Genomic DNA, 22,687 nt, shown 5'->3' with positions numbered 1-22,687 from the left:
TCCCTGGTGAACCACCACCCACCCAAAGGCTTGAGGCAATGCAGAACACAGGCTATTTCTGGCATTACCCCTCTGTGGCAGGATGAGAACTATAGGCTAAACTATAAGGAACATCTTGAAGACTTACATTTTGTGATAAAGGACATATGCTTTTGAGGGGCGGGGGATTATCAGGAAGCGCACTTCCCAGAAATACTTTGCCCTCCTCAACCCTGCCAACCCAAGCAGCTGGCAGAACCGAAGCGCATGGTTAGATCCTGACATCTGAGGACGAGAAGAACTACAGAAGTCCCAAATCACCCTCAGTCTGGCTTAAAACAAACGGTTCAAGGACTTGCCCCTTCAAGATAACGCAGTCAGAGGCACAAAGGACATGACTCAAAAATACACGTTTCTACCCTCAATTTGTATCTGGTCACCAAGTTTTAAAGCACCAGCTCCTTGTCTTCCCTTGCATAGCAAGGTGACACCAAGCCCTGTGGAAGGAGGAGACCCCAATGCTGGCTAGCAGCGACAAGCCCTGGCTGCGCCCACCTTCCTGCTGGCCCAAGGCTGCCGGGCTGCGAGAAACACTTCCATTCGTTTGGGATTCAGCCCACAGAAACCACCGCAGAAGTTCAGCTTAGAGAACTAGAAGAGGAGCTAGGCACACACAAGGTCTTCCAGATCAAGGAAAGGCACCTCAGTGAACCCCGCTGTGCATCACTGACAGGAAAGTTTTTCCCCCAGAAACACAAGGTTTTGGGGATTTGGCCCCATATCCATGATGTATAAATGGCTGCAAATGGAAGTCAAGGGTGGGGAAGCGCAGACTTTGGAATCAACGGGTCAGCGTGGTGGCTAGCAGTTCGGAAGCAGAAAACGAGATGCATTTCACTTCTTTCTGGTCAACCTTTATTTTACATGTTTGCATCACAGCAGGGAAACCAAGTTACACAGACTGTTCCGAGGTGTATCTACCTTGCTTCTCTTCAAATACTGTTCGTTGTTCTTTTAATAAAGTTTAAAAAAATACTGAAAAAATCCATTTGTACATCTGAACATGAACTGAGGAATAGGATATCTACAAGTCACCAAAAACCCTGGAACCGGACCTTGCTGTACAGGAAAATATTTTTGAGTTCTTTTGGAGGTTGTTTACTAAATGAATTCAGAGCTACAGTGTACACGGAGCCCTAAAGCTGCTTAATTACACAAGAGGATCTAGGATTAATTATTAATAGTTATTAAAGGGAAAGAGAAGTTTAGACCCACACTCTGTTCTGACAGACCAGATACTAGCTCAACACTCCCGTACCCTAGCTACAAGACGAAGTGCTTCTGATAAGGTGGAGGTCGGGCTCTACTTCGTTATACAGAGAGCAGAATGCCGAGTGAAATCCCGCAGGGAAATATTTATTAAGAATTGTCCTTTCTACAGGATCGCTGCAGTCAAAACATAAATGGGTTCTGGAGCCAGTCAACCTACAAGGAGTGACTTTTCTCAGCCACTTTCTTCTAGTACCGTCACTTTACACGTAAGCGAGTATCTTAAAATCCTGTTCCACCCACTTGCAAGTACATATCATGAGCAGTTCTTACAGGACCATTGCTGTATCCAAGCAAGAAACTACAAGAGGGAGAATATACAGCTTCCCAATATTGCTAAGTCAAAGTGATTAATAAGCCCAAATCAGCATCACACCCAGCAGCTACAAAAAAAAACAGATTAATTCAATTTAGAACAACATTTTCCAGCAAATCAACCCCAGGGAACACAAAGAAACATTGGTCAAGTGCCTCTGGGCAGCATCCATGAAACATTCAGGTTATGAAGTCAAATAAATGGTCACAGGTTTTAGACTGTGTAAGTCCCATTATGCTTCAAATATCACGGTACCTTCCATCTACTGCAGACCACAGCTCCATGCTCTTTACAAAGGTGAAAAATAGGGAAACATTTTATGACTGAAGTAAGGTTGTAACACAGAGTCAGTAAGACACATTTGCTTTAAAGTAACAGTAGTTTGTTAGCTATCATGACAGGTCAAGCTGAAGGAGACAGACCAGGTAGACTGAAAGAGGAAGGATTTCTTCCCCTTCAACGCCTGCATTACTACCTGATTATTTTGAATAGCTAAGCAACTTCAGTTCTCAGAGCGCAACAGAACATACCAATATCCAATACTTGCTTCAAATGCAGCTGGGCAGTTTTCAAATGGACAACAAAAACCCCCTTTCTTGTCAATTTGATTGTCACTGGCCAGACCGCATTTCTCTTCTCTAAGAGGAGCACACTAAGGAAAATAGACTTAACACACTAAAAATCTTCCATTGGCCTTTCACCAAATGTGCACACTGGAGTGATTAGGACATGCCCTTTCATGGCCAGAAGGAATGTTGCAGTGCTTAAGGATACATGGTGGATGCACACTCATGCTCGACAAAGTCCACTTAGCTTCAAAAAAAAAAAAATTACATCTTCCACACTACTAGCTCCAAGACAAAATACTGCAATGCAGCAGATTTTTACAACATGCTCCCAGGGTATGCCAGCATGGAAATCCAGGAACAGGACACTCAGCTGGAGAGAAACACTGAACAATGCACTGCACAGATCATGACATGCTGCGTTAGATGACAACATGAAAGAGCATCTTAATAGGGCAGCATGTGGCTTCTTCAACTCAAACTGCTGTATTTTGAGCAAGCAGCAGCAATGTTCCAGATGACCCCATTATGTCTTGCTTTCTTTTAGTACGTCTCTTGATGAACCGTCAAGGGAAACATTTTCAAGCCTGAAGAATGCAGGAGTCTGGCAGTTGCACTGCAAGGAGGTTTCCTTTAGGAGACAGCTTGCTGAACAGTTACAGCAGGAGGGAGGAGTGCATCTGTGGTATTTGCATGTCATCAACGGGGATTTATTGGGGTTTAACCTGCATTACAACTGAAGACTGACCCAATCTGATTTTTGTCTGCAGAGGGTGCTGAGTACTCCACTGCAGGACCAAAAAAATGCCTTCAAAACCATGTATTCCGAATGGCACCAGACCTGCTTTTCCAGGCCTCCTGTCATTAGACCGCTGTGTGCTCGCAGGGCGAGGGTTTTAGTCGCTCACTTCAGTGAGAGGCAGAGGGGAAAGTAAGGCTGTATCCCAAAACGATCTGTAAGCCACAAGCAGCTCTTTATTTTCCCTCCCTGCAGAAGACAGGGCTGCCTACCAGAGAAGCAGCCGTCAGCATTTGAGAGGCAAGCACTGCGATTACCCTGCCTGGTGAGCTCAAAGCTGCTGCATTTCACTACCAGTCACGCACTGGCCAGTCATGCAGATGCGCGTTTGCCTTGGGAGGAAGGGGGAGGGAGTAGCCCTCCCTTTGATGCTTTGTGGTGTGTGCTGCCAGAGAAGCCCAACTGCAAGCCATCCTCTCCATCCTCCAACATCCCAGCCACCATCCAATCCATCATACAAACCTGCAAGACAAAACTTTTCAACGTGTCCAGAGGAAATTCTACAGGAGCAAGTGGAAATTCACTTTGGAAATGGCTGCAGTAAGAACCTCCTGTTGCTGTGGGTTTTGACTTGTACATCCACATTCATTTTCTTTACTAATGCTCAGGTTTTGACACCAGTCACTGCTGTACTGCTGGTGAGCATCCCGCACTAAGGGCCAGAGGAAGCTGGTTGTATGGCTGATTGCTGAAGCTCAGGTCTGAACTAGAAAAAGCTCTTCTAACACACTTTTGGAGTACTGTCGTGGTGTTTCTTTCTGTCTTGGCATCACCCTTTTTTGGCCTTTGACTAGGGAGCCAGGGACTTGGCAGATAAACCTATGCTATATGCAACTTCAGCAAAAGAGTACACATAAAAAAAGAAACCTGAGACTAAGGTAAAAGCGCTTGCCAAATTGGAAGCTCCACTGATGCCGAGGTATGGAACAGGCAGCTGTTTGGAACCAGGTCAGCACATGCTGGGATCCCAGCACAGCCCCTCGTGTGGCTGGGTGCAGCGCCACATCTATCAGCATTTCACATCTCATTCGCAAAAGGTATTAACAGCTTCTAAGACAACATCGTGTCCAGGTTAACACTGTTACTGCACTTCTGTTCCTGACAGCAAAGCCTTACCCGTTACATACCTCAGTGTCAACAGACTTCAGGTCTCAGCGGACTGTTCTGAACAAAGTTTACAGCCTGTTTGAGTACCCCTTTGGATGAAGACAGTGACAGAGTAACTGCACAGAGTGAGAGGATGAATTTTTCACGTATTGTATTTAAGTGTATGATGAGCTGGGACTGCCTATGTTTGCTTATAGTTCAATTTCTCAACCTCAGCTACTTAATATGCAGGAGATTTCTTCATACAGAAGGTCTAAAAGGCTCATCGGTCACCTAACAGCCTTTTTAGTGGTGTAGGCTCTGTTTCCACTAAAACTGTGTCACTGCAAGTCAATGACAGCAAAAGTCAAACTATCACTGCTGTGATTACTATGCAGTTACAGCTGAGGAGGAAAACATAGAAGAGGACTCTGTACACAGAAAAGACAGCTATTCTCATGCTTTATCTGAAGAGAAACCAGTTCCAGGTATGAAAGCAGGCAGATTCATTTCTACCCTTTCCATGATGCACAGAACCAACACTTGGGAAAAGAAGTGGCAACAGGAGAAAAAAAAATGCTGCTCTTCAAAGTCTTGGTCCAGACTGCTCATTTAAGAGCTCTACAATCCCTGCTCAAGAATGAAGTGGTTCAAGGTTCCAAAGAAAAGTGCCATCCTAAACTTGAACAAAAAAAATCCTAGCGGCCAATGGTCCTCTAATCAGTTCTGCCCTAGAGATGTAGTCCCTTCAGTCAGAAAAGCAATTCCTAAAGGACTCTGCAAAGACGCCGGCACATCCCAACCTCTGTGACAATGCCTAGCCCTGTCACCCTAACAGAAGCACTTTCCTTGACAGCACCATAGGTCAATGTCTCTACATGACTATTAAGGCTTCAGTGGGTCAGCGAGTTCATACTTGATTTATTTTTCTTAAAGCTTACCCTCATGACATCAGTGAACCACTTCTGTTCCTCCCCCAAACAAACCCTCATTCACTACGCCTTACTACTACAGCTGGGGGCACCAGCTTGCCTTACTAACAATACCAGACTACTACAGGCAAAAACACACATGGCATTTGTAACATGTCTCTGAAGACCCCACTGCAAGTTTGCAGCTAATAGTCAAGACTATCTTATCTGCCTGCATTGAGGTTCTGGCCATAATCCCCCTTCCCAACAAAAACCATTTAGGACCAGGAGCTGCAGTTGCCTGGTTTTGGCAACAATACCATTTTGACCAGTTCAGCTCCCCTCAAACAGCAGTATTGTATTCCTACATCGCCAGAGAGGTACAAGTAGCCACCCAGAGAGGCTAAGTGACTCAGGATAACGGTGAACCAGAGGTTTACGCAGCGGTACTTTTGCTAGACAGATTTCCACTGGACATTCTGGTACTGTTCATACTGTGCCAGAAAGGAGCGTCTTTTGGAATATGTTGAAAGTATTTTCTAAAGCAAATCAAAGTGCTTTGGGTCACAGCTTGAAATTATACGTTTAAGATAGCATGTCAGACCCCTAAAAAGCAAGCATCTTACGCCTCTTGTGTACTTCTTGTCAGGTGGGTGTGAATCGAGAGCAACTCCATGAACAGTGGAGAATTTACATTAGTGCTTATTGCACTACAGGCTAGTGCTTTTAACGGAGAACAGTCACTTGCTTCCTGTATAGCAATACATTTGAAAACCTGACACATCCAAGTGGATACCTGCATGGATACGACCAGAAGATACTGATCAACTTTCCCACCGATGTGAGTAGTGGCAGAAGCCATCTGATCCAATACCCCATTGAGCCTCTCTGATAACTGCAACTGTTTCTGTTCACTTGTTTTGCAATGTTTTGTCCAGGTTAAAAGAAGAGTTTATAAAAGGAAAAAAAATACTTACATCTCTTATCTTCCTTTCCCACCTTCTGACACGCTTTGTATTTCCCAGCATACATGTTACACAACAAGTGTGTGTATATATATGTGTGTGTATACATATGCGCATTATATAAAATATATACTTTACATACACACCCAAGGTCTCTCTTCACGTTAGCATTACATATTCTGAAGAACGCAGCCGTAAACAAGTCAGAATACCTAACTGATCCAGAAAGGGGAAAAAAGAATAAGCTACCCAAAATCCCTGGGAAAGTTTCACGCTCCCTGCAGGTACCAAGAGATCCCATGTTCTGACAATCAGAGGAATAGTTATATTTCTGCACTGCTTTGCTCCCCCTAGTCACACCCCACTGTGCAGTTTCAGTGTTCGGAAGTGCTAGTTGCTCCCTTTCCACTGAGAGTAACATTAATAAATTAAAAAAGTTTCTCTGAAAGTGCTGCCTTAGTCCAGTCCATCATGCCATGCTTTCCCACTCGCCCTGCGGCTCTGCTGAACCATTCACCACTTTCTTGACCTTCTTCATGCCCTCCATTACTCCAGAAGTCGTCACCCTGGAAGAGAAGGGAGAAACATCAGAGAACAGAACTTGAACTGTAAGATCCATTTCACCAATAACCCATGCCTGTCGTCCTGCACATATCAAGTAACGCTTCTCAAGTCTCTCTTTACCAAGACCCAGCAGTCCTGATGTTCGATCTCTCCTATTGCTACCGTTGTGCACGCCAGCTGTCATCTTGGACACAACACTGGTGGGCCCTGGGAGCAAGGCCACTGCCCTTGAGAGCCTCAAGGCCCTCCCCATCCATTATTAAACTAAACCAGCAAATAATATTTGCTTGTACTTGAAAGAAGATAGCGGGGGTGGTTAAACAGTTAAACCAGGTGTTTATTTGCTAAAGTTTGAGCAGCTTCCTTAAACACCTTTTTGCTATACAGCCGAACGCCCTTAATTCTGTGCATGAAAGACCTTCTTCTGCATTTGCAATGCTTTTAGTAGGTACAAGGTATTATACAAATGCACGCACAGTGGACAGTGCTCCAGAGGAACCTTTTCAGCTTAAGGCACACCAGCTCCTGTTAACAGCAAAATTACTCAATGAACAGCAACAAAACAGAAGAGAGAGGTCACCCTTTTATACCATCCAAGTCTGGATTTGTCATGGCAGTCTGACCATTCAACTAAAGCCTCATAATTCAAACATTAGGCAGACTCAACTGTTTATCCAGCCAGAACAGCACCACTCCTGTCAGAACTACCTCGACTATCCAACAAGCTCTTCAGCCCAGTAGCTTTCCCTGTTGCTATACAAAACAGACTATTCACATACACAAGACACTTGCTTTATTCTTTTGCACAAATGATTCTCATTCTGTGCAGGTATTTCTCCCCCCCCCCCCCCCCCCCCCCAATGTGCTACAAAGGTTATTTTGGATGCTGAAAGCAAGAGTGCCAACAGCTCAATGCGTTCACAAGGGATGCCTGGAAGCATACACAAACCTGTCCTGTTCAAAGATGCTGCTGTCAGTCTTTGTGTGCTCTCACCTGCTGTTTACCATGTAAGAACACTCTATTTGATCAGACTAGCTAAGAACATTTTCACAGCGTCACTCGAAAGGAGAAGTAACCTTCAGATACACTCTTCTGATAATGCCCTTAGTTCCATGTTAGACATCAGCTTCTGTTCAAGTACTGTAAACGCAATTTACTCAAACTGGTGTGTTCTGTGACTCTTTAGGCAGGACTGGGATCGTCAGACACTTTAGAGTGGGTCTAGATAACCTTGTGTTTAAGCAAATAGGGAAAGGGTCAGAAGGGTACAGATCAAATAGCTACTTTATTCCTTACTGAAATTAAAAAAAAAAAAGAGAAAGGCAAGCAGGTTGCTTAAAGGAGAAAGATGGAATTAGTAAACAGCAAAACATTTGCCTGCAGGCAATCACATCAAGCTTATCAGCACAGAGAACATGTAGATCTCTTAAGCTGCCCTGTTGACAAAGGTTTTCCTATGGCCACATAGGAAAAAATCTGGGGAAACATGAGCTAGACAAAACCAAAGTAAATGCTTAACTAATTGGAAAAGCATGCGTTGAGATGTACTTAATGGTTTCCTGTCAAAAATGAAAGAACATTGAGAGTGGTTCCAGAGAGGTTTGTCCTGGGTTCACTTCTATTCAGTATTTTCAGTAATTGCCTGGGTAATGGAATAGAGAAGTTGCTTATTAAATCTGCAGAAGACACTAAGAGCTACATATTTGAGAACAGGACTAGAATGCAGAAAGATTCCGGCAAATCAAAAGTAATGGTCTGCAAAACATGGGACAATGCAGCAAGACAGCTACAAAGTTTACTCTTCAGAAATAATAAACTTCATCATTACAGAAGAAGTGGCTAAGTTTCAATTCTTCAGTGAGGAGCTGAAGATTACAATGGACTACAAACCAAAAATGAGCAACTAACACAGCAACGCAACAGCAGACATACCGGGATATATAAATAGGTGTTTTACACACACGTGACACCAAAGTAGTTCTAACACTTGACTCACAGCTAGTAAGAACCCACCTGGCACACAGCCTAGATTTCAGCACTGCACTCTAATACAATTACAAACCCATTGCACACCAAGATGATGACAAAAGCGACGAGAGGTTATGACTACGAGGGAATGACCCACTTCTCACACTGATGGAGGGACAGAACAAACAGCTACATATTGAAACTGCAGCCAAGTCACGTAATTTGTTACCAGAAAGGCCATTTACTGTGTCCCCCCTCCAACAACAGCAAAGAACTGGGAGAGCTTTCGGGGTGGTTCCTCAACACTAAGTTACAGACCACCTGATGAGCGCTGTTCTTGTCTCCTGACAAGCGCACGGCACAGCTCCTGAGCGCTTGTTTTCTCCGATTGTTCATGTACAATGGGCAACTCCTCTCCCTCTCAAAATCAGTTCAGCCAAGACATTTTAGTAAATTAAGGGTATCAGCACTAAGACCAAGCACACCACAATTCTCATTCTAGTCCTCTGAGCAGTTTCAGGACTGCAAGTCAATGTTCCTCACCCGCAGTTTGCTGAACTGCATTTCTAGCCCACAAACTCACAGTAGTTAAAATGCAACAAATCCTTCTCACTAAACCACGTCTCTCCAGAGAGAATTTTTGCAGCCGTCAGAGGGATACCAGTCACAAATGAGGCACCAAAGCAGTTCCCTGAACACTCCATTGCACAGTGGAACGTGCTGTGGAAGTGTCATTAGTAGTTTGGGGTTTTTTTTTTATCCCCTGCATAGTATTCAAGGTACCAAGGAATGGATAAACATTCAGAAGCATCTTCAGGCCTCCACAGTGGTAGATCTCAGTTGTTTTGTTCCCTGGGTTTTTTCCTGTTTGCTTTACAGTCCAACAAGAAACACTGCGATACTGGCAGCAGCCAGCCTTTACAAGCTATTGCAAACGGGGGTGAAAACTGATCAGCCATTGAGCAAAAAAAGCTGATCTCTGCATGGGAAAGATGTGTTAGGTGAAGAAAAATCACTCTTAATGCAGAGCATCGTGGCTCAGTCTGCCACAAAGAGAGAAAGCAGAGAAAAGCAACCAACCAGGACTTCAAGCCTTAGCAGGTAGTAGGTTGTCTCATGATACAGTGAGAAACTCCAGATCCCAAGGAATAAGCAAAGATAGGTCGATGTTACCACAACAGCTCACTATGTTGAAGCTGTTTTGGGTGTTAAGGAAAAACAAAGTTAGTCTCCATGCAGTCAGGAAGACGGATTTACCAAATTGAGAACAAAACCACTATTGGCTTTTCTTGCAATTCCTCCTCCAGTGGAAATATCTTAGCCCCACATGCATGTATGAACTTCATTCTCAACGAAGACCTGTACAAGAGCACTTGGGTACCTAACGTTTAAAGCAAACTTACTGAGCTAATGAAATAACTTACTGCAAGAGGAAAATAAACCAAAACTGCTTCCTTTCCCCTTCCTCACCCCCACCTCATGTACCGTACTGTTTATATTTTTGTGTTCATGCCCCAGAAATGGCATTAGGACTGGAAACCTGACAACTCTTTCAGCCAAGTGTGGCTGCACCTTTTCAAACAGTACTTTAATCTAACAAACTGTCAGCAACAAGCCCACATACTGACAGATCGGGCTCAAGAGGCTGCCTAGCACAGAGTACACAGAAAGCCACTTTGTTGATGATGAATGGCTATTGACCCTACTTGAAAAAGAACAGACTGGTCCTTAGTTCAGGTTTGGTCAGTCTCCTCTCCACCAGGACAACTTCTATGGAGTTGGTATAACTGAAGAGAAAGTTCTGTAATATCTGTGAATGCTTTCTCCCAAGAGAGGCGTATTAGTTGAAAAGACTTATTACAAGTTAAAATACAAAGAAAGAACAGCAAAGTTATTTCTGAGAGTTACAAGGATTTACATTGGGAGGATCTGTTCCTTACGTTGCTTCTGCCACAGACATCTAGTCTTTGGATTTTTCTGGAAAGTCTGCAGATTTCCACACTGTCCGTAACATTTGCATTTACTGCCAGTCTGAGCTTTATATAGTTTGCACTGCACGAAAACAGGCATAAGCTAGAGAGCTGCACTTAAAAGTGTCCTGTTTTTCGCTGGAAGACAAGCAAGCCTGGAAAATAGGCTTGATGACCTCCCAGCTCTCCCCTCCCTTGGCTCATAGAAATGTTGAGTCTAAAGAAACTGAATGCTTCTGCAGCAAACGTTTTAGAAAGCCCGATTTTAACAAAAACCCTCTGGGAGAGGAAAACAACCATAAAACCTGGCAGTAACACATGGCAGAGCACCATGAAGTTTGAAGGCTTTTCACTTCTGCCACAGCCTCTGAAGACAAGTGGGTATTTATCACATGAAAGACAAAACACGCTCATGCAATGGTTAGTCAGGATGCTGTCAGGCACTTAGTCACTGGCTCAAATAAGCCCTGATATTTTTCTCTTACGGAAACAACATTTAATATTTATAAAAGCAAAAATAGGACCAGCAAGACCAAGTCAACAAGAAATTTAATACGTTTTCATTGCAGTGCTTCACCTGTCACAGAATGTATATACACCACGCTTTTCAAATAAGTGCCAACCTAACCTCCCCGATGCAGCTGGGGAGGGAGAACAAGACACTTACAGATTACACTCTGCCAAGTGCCCAAATGGAGTAAAACTTCTGGTGAATCAGACGAGAAAAATTCAAGTAAGGCTAAGGGGAACAACCCACAAGGCACAACAATGGAAACTCCCAAGGCAAGGAGCAAAACGCCTTACTAGGAAACGGCTCACAATGAATTCTGATCCTCGAGTTTCTAGTAATGCCTCTTTCACTATGGCGAGGTGTAAATAACTTAAGTAGTTCATTAACCTTTCCCCAGCTTATTTCTGGCAGATTCTCCTAAATTTAGCAGCTTCTCCAATTTACTGAAATCACTAAATATAAAAAGGTGCCATATTATTAGTCCTAAAAAAACCCAAGTAAGAATTCATTAAGCATGTAATGCAAAGTTGAAATTCACACTAACAGGCAAAAAGGAAAAAAAGCTCATTTCTGTACAATCACAAATCCTGCTACATCTTCCAGTTCAGACAGTGCCTTTCTGAGGTGGATGTTTATTTACCAGCTTCCAAAGTGAAACCAGTTTCTTACATAAACCATCTGAACACCTTTACGTGATAATGATTTTAACGTCACTACCAACTAGCTGGATTCTGCTTGCAACAATGAGACATTTTATGGACCCAAAGCAAAAAAAAAATAGATAAGCGTTCCGAAAGAAGATATTTGTTACTAGAGATATTGCTGAGAAATTAAACTCCTTGCATGCCATTTCAGGCTAGATTCTACCTCAAACCTCTTCGGAGCAATTTCCGAACAAAATCAATTTTTTTTTCCCCTGAGCTACAAGGGCAAACACATTCTGACTTTTTTTTTGCCCCCACGATAAAAACTGGAGTGTTGATTTGTTTCACCCAAGATCAGGTAAAGGAGATTTTCCAAACTGGAAAAAGTCACAGGAACAGGCTTCTTAGCCTGTACATGAATTGCAATTATGCATGAAATGTCTAACTACTGAAGAGATTAGGTTAGCTCTGCTCCTATTAAGGCAACAGAGTCTGTGGCAATTATAGCTGTACTCAACACTTCTGGCATGCTGAATTTCTTAGGGCAGTTTCTATTATAGATTCAGAAATGCCACTCATTTTTTAAGGCCCCTGAAAATCACTACAAAGAAAATGACAGGGACTTAAGCTGAGCCCTACTTTATAATTTCTCCAGACTAACTCAGGTCCTACCGCGTTTGTGGTGCTTTGTGAGCAGCAAGGAACCGAACAGGGAAGAGTATTGGTAAAAATCCATCTCCTCAGCTCGGCGTTACTTAAGATAAATTTCTGCAAAGCTAAAGGCTCAACGTCAAGCTAGAAGGGACCTCACACCATGCTCATTTACATTCTGTAGATGGGTAGTTCGTTTTTGTTCTTGGCTTGGTTGTGGGTTTTTTTTTAAATATGAAGCATTCATGACAATCTATAAGGCTTGTTAGTGTTCAGCAACATAGATTAAACACAGAAGCTTTTTTGCTTGATGTTTTCATGGGCATCTTTTTGCCCCACAAAAAGCTTTACCAGCTTATTCCACACTACTGCAATATCCAGCTCAGACTCCTATGCATATCACAGTCTCTTTGTTAGTTTAACACACACCAGAAAGACACCTCATCCTTAAACGTGTAGGCAGATCCTAATCTTTTCCAAAGAAGGATTTAGAGAGATTAAGTAAACTGTTTTTAAAAACTACTTTTCTCAAATCAAGTGAAGGGCTGGGAAAAAAAAAAAAAAAAGAAAAAAAAAGGCAGGGAGGGGTTCTTACACAGCTTCCATCTCCAAGTCATCCTCATCGTCTTGAGAAAGCTGTAGGTAAGGGTTGTCTGAAGCTGGACGGAACTTGTACCCAGTGAGGACAAAGAACACAAGTGTGGCCATTTCATCCAGCAGCTGCAAGTAAAAACACAAGATTGAAGTTCAGTCCTGTAATCCTTCATGGTCATGAAACATTTCTCCTCATTCAGAAGGTTCAAGGTTTAATGGCCAAGAGGCCTGTGCCACAGCAGAAATAACAAAGCAATTCCTGTCCTGTTATCATTAATCCCAGGCTAAAGGCTGTCAAGCCTTTTGTTCTTCCAGCTTCCCCTGTCACTTTAAATACAGCTACAGTTCTAGCCATCACTCCAGCGCTTTTAAGTAACTACAGCAAGACTTGGCTTTTAAATGGGGGGAGGGGGGAATGATCATCCCTATGTTGTTTGGTATTTTCAACAGTTAATGTATTCCAAAGACTCCCTGCACAGTTACTTGGATTATATGTTAAGAAACCAAGTATTTAAAAGTCACTAGGCAAATAAAGCCTGTAGATGGAAGAGTAAAAGCCTATTTCACTGGCTCCCTGGAGCCTCAATTACACAGGGCAAACCTGACTAATTTTTTTCTCCTTTGTATGTTCTTGATTAATTTCCTTCAGACATTTTTAAATTGAAAGACTAAAAATCAATAATGCAATTACTTTCAGGCATCTCATGTATAATCCAGCAGCCTTGCTGGACAAACTTAAGACTAAAGATATATTCCTTAGGCACATCAGTGATAAAAATCAGGAGACAGGCTGCAACACCGTGCTTCGAGATGTTCTACCACAGCATGAGGAACAGTTTAAGGATTATTTTTTTTTTTGGCACAGTTATATTGAAAGAATAATAGGAAAAAAATATCAGGGAATGGATGTATTTTCCTTTGCTGGCAGATACCTGGTACAGCCATTTCCACTGGAATGGAACAGCAATCTTTATGAGAATTGCAATGATCCGTGTGAAGTAAATGTAACACACAATCTGGGAAGGAAAAGTAGAAAGCATGATGAAAACAATAGCACCATCCTTATAGAACCTCTTTTTCCAGAGAAATAGCTCAAGCAATTCCCAGACAACACATTATATCCAACTAGCCTTATTATGCTCCTCAATAAACATGGAAGATATAGGCTGAGGGCTCTAACTGCTTGTGGAATGTCCAAATGACTCAAGCTATTGCTAACATATTTAAATTACAGCAGGAAATGCTTTAAGTATTAGCATTTTGTAGAACTTGAAGAATCACGATTGTAATTTATTACTTTTACCACTTACAAGAGTCTGAAACGAGACCGCTGGAAATCATTAAGAAGCCTGTGCTCTCTTGGGAGGTATGCTCATGGTTCCCACTGCCTTAATCAGAAACTGCACACATGCATCTCAAGGCACTATTTGGTCCCAAGTTTAATTTTTTAGCAAGTCTGCAGTACGTTATTCAAGTCCATCAGTTCAACTGGCAGCTCAAGCTGTCTCCAGAGGAAATCAGTAAGTGTTACAAATAGCTGGAACCAATTTAAAGATGGACAGAAGGATACAGCCACTAGGAAAAGAAGTTGCTTTGAGGGTTGTAACCCAGCTGACCAAGACGCCAAATCACAGCACTGCCACAGAACTAGGAACATCACCACATCCACCAGCTCTAGAAGCTTCCAACTGAATGGCTTCTAAGTGCTCTGTATGCATGCATACTGGTTTTTTACTTACCATAACATAGTAATGTCTGAAAAGCTTCAGCTTTGCTAGGTTAATGGCAGCTATAAAGAGAACACAAAAATCTGTCAGAAAATTGTTAAAATGAGAGAGTTTCTTTTGATGCTTGTCTGCAAGGTAGGCAAGTGGTCAAAACTATGACTCGGGTAATCCCAGACTAGGTGGGTTTGTCGCCCAGCCCATGGGGCACTCTGAGGAGTGCCAGTCTGGCTTGTCTACGTACCGGACAACTCCTAGGCTGGGGTGAATTCTCTCTTAAAAAGGCAACTTGATGAGATCACTTTCACACTAAATCTTACATGGACGCACTATGCAATACAGAACCTTCCTCCATCTGTATATAGCCAGCCACATACTGTCACCTCACTCCTGCCAGAAGGGCCATGCCACTTGACATCACTTCCTAGAAAATTCCTGTCTTTTCTGGGTTGCTTCCTGACCTGCTCCGTGCCTTCAGCTGACCCGAGTGACTTCGAGGAACTGCAGCCCTGCGAACCACAGCACCTTGCTGAACAGCAGCAGGAGTGTTTTAACACCCAAGTAGCACCCTCTATCATTCGCAGCTCAGTCACAAGTTACAAGTGAAACGGGAAGTCATGCTAAATAGTCCTCACAGCGCATGCATGTGTTTCAGTCAAACCGTGTAAGTGAAGGCCCCAGGCTAACCTGTGTTTACGGCACAGGTTACATCGGCTCTTGAGGAACCCAGCAGATACTCATGTGAACGAGCAGAGGTCAACAACAGCTGTCAACTCGGGTTTGAGAGTCAGGTTTTATAGGTGCAGCAGGATTACAAATACAGACTCCTGGTGCTTTTGTGACAACACGAGAGGCAAAGAGAACAAGATATGTTGACAGCATACAGAGATGCAATTTAGAGCCAATGAACACAAGCTGCCAGTTCGAAAACACTGCCACATACCTACTGGTATTGCCTCCAAGCCCTCATGATTTTTTTTTATCAGATGTGGAAGTGGAGCATATCGTGCTTAAGTTCACCTGCACTCCCTCACAGAAATCACCCGCTGCAAATAGCAGATTTATAAGAGGCTGCGTGTATTTGCGCATAAGGTCTTCCAGGTTCACAACATGCAAGACGTAGTATTACACATCAGGGAGAGGAGCACTAATAGCTACCAAAGAAATACTTCACTTCCTGGGACAAAACCGATGAACCTTTTCTTATGGAAAGGTAACGTCAAATGCACCACTCAAACTCTTACAGGTTCCCACTACGCGAGCTACAGTGAAGACAGACAATATTCTGTTACAAACCTACTTTGTATAATCTAGAGATCAAGAGTCACTTTCCAATTTATCTTTAGTGTCCCAGGAGAACCACTGAAAGCCATGGACACCTTGAGACGGACACAAACCCTCCTCCAACAGACATACTGTACCAACAGCACCTGACTAACACAAGGCATAAACTGACAGGTAAATTAAACTAAGCTAAGAGTAGTTTTGATTTAGTGCTGGCTAGTGGCTTCTACATGCTTCCAAACAGTCTGTTTAGCTTTTGACAGAGCACAGGGCATGTCAGGAAGAGAAAGCAGAGCCAGAGCTCAAGAGGAAAAAGCAAACCTTATTTGTGAAGGAAGATCAAGGTTGTTTCGATGCAGCTAAAGCCTGTACTGTGCAACACTCATCTGAACACCAGTCAGATTGGGTTGGCTTTGGGAAGACTGTGCTCATGGGGGCAATCTTAAGGCATAGCATGTCAAAGGAACACTGGCTCTCAGTTTTGGGAGGATGCTCCCTTCTGGACTGCAATATGAAACACCGAACACAGAATAGCATCTACTTTCCAATATGCAGTTCTGGACTCCAGAAAGCAGTGCCCAAGCTCTGGACTTGCATCTGTAGAGTACCAGCAGTGAAGCACAGAGCACTTCACTGGGCAACAGATGGCAAGACTTGGAACTGCTAGAACAAGAATCTAAATCCTTGGTAGCTAAATTAGCCCTGAGACATTGGTTTAGCTAGTTTCCCACTTCTAGACAGCAAACACAGATTTTTCACGGGTCTAGTGCTCTACTAGATAACCTAATGTTAAAAGCTTTTCATAATACAGTTGGAGAAAGATTAAAGCATGTAAATATGCAGGACAAGCTCATTAAATCATGAAGCAGGAAAGCAATATTGTCCTATTTAAAGGAGAGCTACATTAAGTGTGACCATGAAGATCTTGTGATGTACCACGTACCAGTTTATACACAGAAGGATCTATTTCGAACTCAACACGTTCATCTTCAGGAACTGGCACCAACTGGTGCAATGACAGGCCATGAGAATTACCAGGCTTTGTAGTTAAAAGGAACACCAACTCAACAGCTGTGATTCAAACTGCCAGTCCATCAGTGCTTTACAGTCAACAACTGAGCGAGCTGGGGAGTCATTTCTGTTGGATTCATGCACTGCATAGGAGGGAAGGATAGCGAAGCCAAAGATCTGGCTGCCAACTGAAGTGTCACAATGCCACCTCTCCCAGCTGACAGAGCGCAGCTCTAAGATCTCACCTACTCATCATGATAATCAATACCAAAGAGTCATAGGTACATCCAGATATCTAGAATGGCTGAGCATGGGAAAGAAAGGTGAGGGGAGAAAAAACAGACCACCAGCACCAAGTAGAAAGAGCCACCTCTGGAAGCTGGCTTGCTTATCACAGCTAGGTGCTCTCCTCTGGCTGCCTCCGTTTCAGGAACACCGCTGTCCGCTATCAGGTACTAAAGTCAGTATTAATGCATGTCTACAAAATTCTGCCAGTTTGTTGGGTTTTTTTTTTTTTTTTAAGCAGCTCAAAGTTACAGCACACACTGTTCTGGAGAAAGTCTAAAATCATCATTGCTTGGCATCAGCAGCCTGTGAATTGCTTTTTCACAGGCTGAATGTGCTCCAAGCAGTAACACTTGAGTCTTGCTATGCTGGACACTTTAAGACTTTGATTCACCTTAGCCTGGCAGTCCAGACACTGACAGCAACACTTGCAAGGAGAAAGGCTAGGCCAGCAGCTGTCACTTACAACTTGAATCACTTGCAGCCCCAACCTGTAAAGCTGTGATAACACAGCAGCAATCACAGCATGCAGTAAGGGTTGGGTAAATTTATGTTTCGACTATGATAACCATTCTTCAAGGAACAGTACTTAACTGCAGAGAAGGAAAAAAAAAAAAAAAGAGTAGAGACTTTCTACCAAAGGCTTTACAAATGAATTAATACTTTTGTTCCATCTCTTTCATAGAGTAATTAAAAAGATAAAAGCCATCCTCCAAGAAAGGTTTATAACATCTATACTTTGCTTCCCAGTTTCCCCTCTTTATCACCATTTACTTTAACAGCTTGTGCCTACAATAGCCTGATCTGCATCGATCAAAACATAGCATACAAGAGTACTTTGATAATCAGTCTCTTTCAGATTGCCCCCTGTGCTAATTTCAAATGCTGAGATAGCCTATAAGATGGGGAAAGTCAGACTATCCACTACAGCCTTGCACACAATAACTTTTTGAGGAATAAATCTGACATTTTCAGAATACGTATGTAGTAACAGTAATGGGGCTGCAGCTGAGGGCACAGGGAGCTCAAATACCGTATGCAAGGACAAACCATAACGCATCTTGAGTGAACATGCTAAAGCATAGCTAAGAATATTTCCACAACGCTTTGCATGCTATACTAACTCTGGTACATTTGAGATACTATTTGGTGATGGCACAGATTGCAAGTGGAGGTTTTCTATTCTCCCCAGGAACGAGGGCACACATGTACACCTAGATCCCAGAAACTAACACCAGGAGTACCTTGGAGAAGTAGGGCTCTAATCTCTACAGCACTCTGCTTAAAAGCATTCCTGCTCTAGAAAGCAGTCAAGCAAACAGATACAGCAGCTCTCAGTGTCATGCATGAGGTGGTAGCACATACTAGTTAATCTTAACTATTCTGAAACACATTAGCCATTTGGCACAAAAAGTTCCCCACCAGGGTTACAAGCAAGTCCACAGTACAGGACAAGCAACATATCCCCAACACATAATTGCTGCATCAACCTTGGATAGCTATCTAGGGCGCCTGGAAGTGGTACACGGGAACATAATAGGCCTATTTCATTTCTCGACATTTCCCAGCTCTCCAGCGCTATCCCCATTGAGGTCCTGACACTTAAATCACTGAGCTTTATCTCAAGGTTTGAGATGCCTGTGTACCGCCTGGAGCATGTTTACCCCTGCGCTACCCCCTCCCTGCTAGAGAGCTGCGGAGGTGTTTGAGCATGGGTCTCCACGGAGCCATCGCCTCCAGCGTCAGCAGAGGGTGTTCTGCACCACACAGGACCTGGCTCTTTGTTCACAGCATTTTCATGGTACAGGAAGACACTGAATATGGCAAATGGTTTTTCCTGACATGGGGGCAAGCATGAAAGCATTAATCATCATTTGCCCGCTACACAGCACACAGGGAATGTTGCCTGGGAGCTACATGCTGCAATGTATTTCCCCTAATTCTGCTGCCAACTATGACATGCTGCAGTGCTTCGGGAAAATAGCTAACAGTTCGTGATCAGACTGCACCGAGTTTCACATCTCTCATCACACACACACACAGAGGTACAAGCAGAACAAAAACTGCAGTGGTGTTTCCAGCCCTCCATTCCTCCCTCAAAACGACAGATGACATGATATACAAGACTGGGTTATGAGACTTGAGAGGTCCAGTGACCAAGAACTTTGAGTTTCAAACAAGAGTAAGCACTTCTAGTACAACATATTCCCTCTCTTCCTTTTCTCATGATGCCTGTAAACAAGGCAGTGGTAGTTGAGCAGCTTCCCAGCCCAAACAATTCTAGCTCAGTTTGCAAGGCTGATTTCCCTAAATCTGCAATTAATTTGCAATGCAGATCTAGAAATGGACAGAGAGCATGGGCTCCCATCTAAAAGAAGATACAGTGACAGACCAAAGAGCTGCAGCTAGGCACTTGCTTAAGTCTGAAGGTGGCGATTTTATAAGGGGATGGAAAAAGCTTCTAAAAATGGAATGTTTACACCCACTGCTGTGCAAGGTAAGAAGCCTGTGTAGGTCAGATATTTTGCTATAAAGATCACCTTCAGGGGAAAAAAAGCAAACAACCAGGCAGCTCAAACTCAGCTGTATCATGGTGCCATGGCCACTCTTCACCAACATCTGTGCATATAAGGTCTCCCTGGATAATTATGGCTTTAGACTCATTCTTCTAGCTTTCCCACTTTAGAAAAATCTCTAAAAAAAAATATTGAGTTTAAAGGACCATTAACTATTGACTCCAAATCACTGCTACTTATAACAAGCCCTTGTAATAACGGTACATTGCTAATACAAAGGCCTAAGGCAAGCACAGCTGTAAGACTAAAAGACTGGTCATCCAGCCAGCCTCCTGCTTCATTTCTAGTCCAGTCACACTGCAGTCATGGCTGCACCCAAGGGAGTGCTGTCTAAAACAGATTGTGGAGTAGCTGGAAAAGGACAAGACAGTCAGGAAACACCACCAGGACACTGAGCCATGAAGTCCTGGAGTTGTTAGACCCAAGGAAAAATATTTTTGCTTCCTTGAGTGTATTAGAACTTTCTCACCAGCAAGAAGGTCACCAGAAGACTCAGCGCCAGGAAAAACAGCTATTGAATTTATAGTATATAATTCCCCAAGACACTCTATAAGTTAATGAAGTCTGTGTGAGAGAACAGGGAAAGCAACCTGTGAGGTAATACTAGACAATAAATCCTAGCAAGCAATAGGCAGTCCAACCAGAGCTATCTGCCAAGATTCAGTCAGCTCTAAGCACAGGACAGGTAGCGCAGTGGTTAAACTGCATATGAGAGGATTCAGTAGTTTCTACCACTTCAGGAGAAAAACTATCTTCAACTATGAAAAAAAAAAACAAACCACTGGTGATTTTAGAGTTAGCACTGGTCCTATTTTTCTCAAGAGAAGCTAAGACAGCAAGCAGCACCTCTGCAGAACAGAGCCTCCAAGGGAAGCCTCGAGGTACGAGCATGTGGTTCTAATCAAGACTATTCATTGAAAAGTCTAACAGGAATGATTTTACCTTATTACAGTGCCACACTAGCAGCATGACATCATTAGGTAACATTCTGCTTCTGGCATCACATTGCCATTCACTCACTCCCCGTGGGCTCCTATCAATGGCCTCTAAATAATCTAACCACATTGCACTTCACTGGTGAGTCCCAGCACCGTGGCTGTCTGAGCCACAATCTGGTGCCTACGGTTTCCCTGAAAATTCTGTTATTAGTGTGGTATAAACACAGCCGCTAAGTCCCTCTCAACATACAGTTATTGAACGCACAGGATCTGCACAACCAGATGGTAACATCAGTAGGTAAAGCACGGCAACAGCGGTAGGTGATCCACAAGCAGCACTCATGATAAAGAGCACCAGTACCTGACTAAGAACAGTCCTCAAGGGCTATTGTAGCCAGTCAGTACTGTGCACAGACACAACCGGTTCTCAGAACACCACATTCTTTTACCTCTGACATACACTACAACGTAACCTTCCGAACGGCTTGGTTTTACTCAGCTCTGGGTTCCACCCATTCGGATGAAGAGCAGACAGGTCCAATCTTTATCCTGAACACCCTCGATGCTGAGCACCTTACTCCTCTCCTCCACCCAGTGTTTTGAAGTTAAGCAAACTCCATAGCACCATCTTGTGATACGAACCACCAAGTGCAAGGCAGGCACGGGGTGATACCTGAGGCCACACAGATCCAGAGGGTTTGGGTCTCGGTTCTGTGTGCACTAGCTGCGGAGTGCTCAGCATCACCACAGTCACAGACCCCATTGCCACTCAGCAGTTCTGCCTTATTGCAGTCACACAGGGTGGCTTCAGCTAAGAACCAGGCCTTACATCTGGAGTCCTCAGTTCAGAAGGAGGCTGCTTCAAGGAGTGTCGAAATTTAAGCAGACTTTTTAACAGTAAGAGCATAAATACTCCAGGACATATGCTCAGTGGACAGCGTAAAACAAATTTGTCAGCGAGTATCACTAAGCCCATGTGAACACACTGGTTAAAAAGCTACCAGTAAGATTCACGTTACATCATCAACACTAACATCTCTTTCTTTGGTTTCTAGTAGAAAGTAGTATTTTTCCTCCTTTAGGTTTGGTTTTGGGATTTTTGTGTATGTGTATGACTGTTGGTTTTTGTTTGTTTTTTTCTTTTAAACAGCTTGGAATCTCAAAAAAATGCTAGGCTCATCTTAAGTATCGTTTCATTTTAGCAGATGGCAAGACCTGCCCAGAGCTAAGTTCAGTACCCAGCCTTATACTTCACCTAACTAGACTAAGAGGCAATCTGTACTGAAATAGAAGTGTCTTGGTGGAAGCCAAGGAAATGGCTGGAGGAAGTATCCAGACCTAGGAGGCTATCTCCAGAAAGGAGAGACAAGAGTTAAGGGATAAGACTGGCTTGAAAGGATGTTGCCAAAGGACCTTCTACAAATGAAGCTTTCAAGAGTAAGCCATCAAACAACATCATACCGAAATGGCTCTTGCTTCCAAGGAAGCCAATGCTATGCTCTGTTGCCTGCATCCGCAGCCAACTCAGAAACTAATTCAGAAGAGAGCGGATAAGGCAGGAAAAGCACACGCTACAGAAGCCATATTTGGGTTGGCCTTCCACCCGTCATCTCATTTTCACTGCTACAATAAACATAACTCGGCTTTATACAAGCAGTCCTTTAAGCTGCTGTACAAACATGGACAAGTCAAGAACCACGTTACATTGAATGCCAATTTATGTTTTGTTTCATACTGAAGTTTGCTTCCGTCTGTTCTGGCGGGAACAGATTTCTGCAGAAATTGAAATAAGGGGGTCCATTTTGACTAATAGTCAGCAGTTCTGGAATTCAGTTCTAGTTCTGCTTCTGAACACTCAAGTCTGAGAAAAGAAGGAAAGTCTGTCAAGTTGATTTGCTCTAGATGTCATGTCTAGCTCAAGCACCGAGAGCTGTGCAAGTACGAGAGAATGAGTTCCACGTATGAGTTCTGACAGTCAAAGCAATACATGAAAAAGGTCATTTTCCAAAAGTTAT

General features: G+C 43.3%; 1 protein-coding gene across 1 annotated transcript in view; it reads right to left on the bottom strand.

Moving 5' to 3' along the window:
* Positions 1-5,967: 5,967 nt before the first annotated feature.
* Positions 5,968-22,687, bottom strand: part of GPR107 (G protein-coupled receptor 107) — a 34,526-nt gene continuing 17,806 nt past the window's right edge. The window contains exons 15-18 of the mRNA XM_086475535.1: positions 14,594-14,643; positions 13,787-13,870; positions 12,856-12,980; positions 5,968-6,517 (exon numbers count right to left, since the gene is read on the bottom strand). Of these exons, the coding sequence (XP_086331661.1) occupies positions 6,421-6,517; positions 12,856-12,980; positions 13,787-13,870; positions 14,594-14,643 (356 nt within the window). The 3' untranslated portion in view covers positions 5,968-6,420. The remainder of the gene's footprint in view (positions 6,518-12,855; positions 12,981-13,786; positions 13,871-14,593; positions 14,644-22,687) is intronic.

This window comes from Leptosomus discolor, chromosome 19 (genome assembly GCF_034619465.1).
Source record: "Leptosomus discolor isolate bLepDis1 chromosome 19, bLepDis1.hap2, whole genome shotgun sequence".
Taxonomy (NCBI): Eukaryota; Metazoa; Chordata; class Aves; order Leptosomiformes; family Leptosomidae; genus Leptosomus; species Leptosomus discolor.
Note: the sequence above shows the minus strand (reverse complement) of the source record. Positions and strands in the feature narration are given on the sequence as shown.